The 3,054-nt window shown below is 40.7% G+C and overlaps 1 protein-coding gene across 1 annotated transcript in view; it reads right to left on the bottom strand.

Annotated features, from left to right (window-relative positions):
* LOC118426185 (tolloid-like protein 2) overlaps positions 1 to 2,257 on the bottom strand; it is a 10,873-nt gene extending 8,616 nt beyond the window's left edge. The window contains exons 1-2 of the mRNA XM_035835447.1: positions 2,238 to 2,257; positions 1,563 to 1,698 (exon numbers count right to left, since the gene is read on the bottom strand). Of these exons, the coding sequence (XP_035691340.1) occupies positions 1,563 to 1,698; positions 2,238 to 2,257 (156 nt within the window). The remainder of the gene's footprint in view (positions 1 to 1,562; positions 1,699 to 2,237) is intronic.
* Positions 2,258 to 3,054: the final 797 nt, after the last annotated feature.

The raw sequence follows: 3,054 nt of genomic DNA, 5'->3' as shown, positions 1-3,054 counted from the left end.
ACTTAATGCCAATTACAATGAGCAGTGGATCAAATGAAGCAGATGGTTTGTATGAGGTAGATTCTGATGTTTACTTCTTTGTGTTAGCAGCAATCGTTGGCAAAAATCATCCTTTGCAATTTTTACTACCATACCTTACGGGACAGAGTTCAGTACCGTACAAAGCTGTCGATTTAAAGTGAGGTTGGCCACCCAATTTAAATAATCTTGAAACAGATCGAGATAAAATCACGATATCCTTCCGGCTGACCTCAAACCGAGCTGTAATACATTCAATCAGACCCGTAGTCATACGAACTATTTTGTAACATAACATAAAACAGGACTTCAGGTTGGCTTCAATGCACGAAAACCTTATGATATGATACGGATGGAGCTGTTTTGAAGCTGCCAGGTATTGCATTTGATTAAGTTTCATGATTCTCCTCTCCTAAAATACTGTTATAGGGCTTATTCACGTGACGTCATCACCCCTTCCGTTTGTGCACGTGCGCGGCAATCTTGTACAATTACTACAGCGAAGCTCCTCTGAAGGTCTCTAAATCCGAGGAAAGTGAAGTCGTTTGCTCACTGTTTGACTATGCAAAGAGCCCTCAACCTCACGTCCTATTTTCACTGCAAAAATCAGACGGAAATATTCCATTTTACATCGGGGAGTGAAAATTTGCAGAGATCCAGTCTACTTTACGAGCACGGCGACAGTGACAGCGGAATCCATTGATCTCGTCTTTGATGTTCTGGGGACGACTTTTTACAGACTCAGTTCAAAGCGTACCAAGCTTACAACAACTTGCTGAGAACGCCTTGCAACAACGTAGTATCTGGACAAGCACAGAGAGTAGGAGGAAATTTAGTTGACAAAAAGTACATGTGGTCGGGAAAGTTTGACATTTAAAAGTTGAACCACCACTGTCAGTACTTGACCTATACAAGTATCAAGACGTGTCATTTTGAGTGCCGCGATTTTTGTTGCAATTCTTCACACATAGTCACTATCTTGTATTCTTGTTTTTGTTTTATAGAAACTCACCAGAGAACCAAGGGAAATGCTTTTCCTGTCGTTTCTGGACTACGCTGTTTTTCCGTCTCTCTTTTTTGTGTTTTTCCTGCCTTAAGAGTGGAGTGAGTACCCAGTGGACATTGAAACTAGCCCATCGTTTGCTGCCTTATACAGATACAAAAATGTGTACTGCACACGTGCACATTGATTATCAAATTTCAACTAGTTAGATCCACTTTATGTATTGCAGAAATTGACTTATGTTTCCATGTCGTCACAATATTAATACTGTATTGCAGAAAACTAGTGTTTCCCTTCGTATGTTCGTTCCCGCGCGGCTTTGCTATAGCGCTAGAGAATCGGGAATCAAATCTTACTGTTGCCCAGTTTGTGTGCGCTTTACCAGTGCAGACCCAAAACGCAACAACAGGACAAAACCTTTTCATTGCACGTATGTCGGATTGGTTTTTACTCAGGAAACACACCGTTTTATCCTAGTACCAAACTCACCGCTGTTTGTGGCTGAAGCGATATTGTCTGGCCGCTCGGTCCCAGTGGTTACCGTGGTCCATGTACTGGTTGCTGCAGTTTTGACCTCCGACCCTCCTCCATCAGCTGTGACGCTACTGACGATGGCAGTCGAATCCAGGGCCGACCATTGCAGTTCGAAACCACTGCCCGAAACGCTGGTGTCAGATCTACAAGAATCCGTCATAAGTCGTAAATACGCTTTAGCGTACAGTTCAATGAGACACCTTTTAGATCTAAAGCCTTAAATTAAGTCTGGTATAATTACCATAATACATTATTTTGACATTCAAAATACCTTTAATACCCAGTAAGTAATACTAATGTCGACGTGGACAAAATAAAAATATCGTCAAATTTATCTTTTCCACACCGTATGTTGTGTAGCGTCTCGCAAATCTCCGTGTCCTTAGCCCTTGAGCCACACAGCTTTTCAAGCAAAGGTAATACTACTGTATACAACAGGAGCTTAGTCCATCGGAATTCGAAGCAGGTGTCAGTGTTTGCCTAACTTTTACACAATTTCGCAGAAGTTCTGTGCGCTAGGTAGCTGCTAAAAGGAATTCTTTACTTTTTGAAGTATTTGGTTTGGGAATTGAAGTCATTAGCAGTATACCGCATGCAAAGTGAGCACTCTAACCACTAAGCCATTGCTTCAGTATGCTTGTATATAATCCTTGATGATATAATCCTTGAAATCGACCCATACCTGAATGAAAGAAACGCCATGTTTCCAGAAGTGATCAGTTGTTCCGGAATGGTGTTACCACATAATTTGGCCATGGATCGGGCAGAGTCGTCACCTCCATCATATATCTGATTTGCGTGAAAGAGTTGCGGAGGAAAAGCTTTTTTTCTTTCAAACAATATGTAGAATTTTTTCATCCTACACAGTTTCCAGCATGTAACAACACGTCAAGGCTATACGTTACACGAATATGACTGAAACAGCATCTCCTCTACTTATGTCTGAAAAAATATCTATGAAATTTATCGCACAAAGGTGGGTACTCGATTATCCATTCTTTGATACACCAGTTCGGTACGCTGTCTACACTGTATCAAGTTTATGGTATTTTATTCCAATGCTTTATCATGGTACGGTACAAGGGCCAATACGTTACCTTCACAACACATGTACAGGGATAAAAAAACATCGCCTACATCTAGTCTAGAGTATACTGCAAATATCGACAATACCTTCACACATATATTACTATACTTTATTTCTGAAATGTATAGAGAGAAATGTTGTATTTTTAAAAACGAACAATGAAAAAAAAGGATTTCTCCAGAAGCTACCACCGTTTGCGCGATGTCAGTCAACATCTTTCTATCATTGCTTAAGTTTTACTTGTACCTTTAGGTAGTCGTAGGTGCAATCCATGTGATTTTCCAATTCCAAAGAATTGAAGACTAGACGAATCCGCTTTCCGTAGGGAACCAGGATCTTCCACCTGGCGGTACCAATTGGAAAGACAGTCTGATAAACAATCTGACCATCTGATGAAGTTCTTTGATAGAAG

This window comes from Branchiostoma floridae, chromosome 11 (assembly GCF_000003815.2).
Source record: "Branchiostoma floridae strain S238N-H82 chromosome 11, Bfl_VNyyK, whole genome shotgun sequence".
NCBI lineage: Eukaryota > Metazoa > Chordata > Leptocardii > Amphioxiformes > Branchiostomatidae > Branchiostoma > Branchiostoma floridae.
The sequence above is the reverse complement of the archived record's forward strand: the minus strand, read 5'-3'. Positions and strand labels throughout refer to the sequence as shown.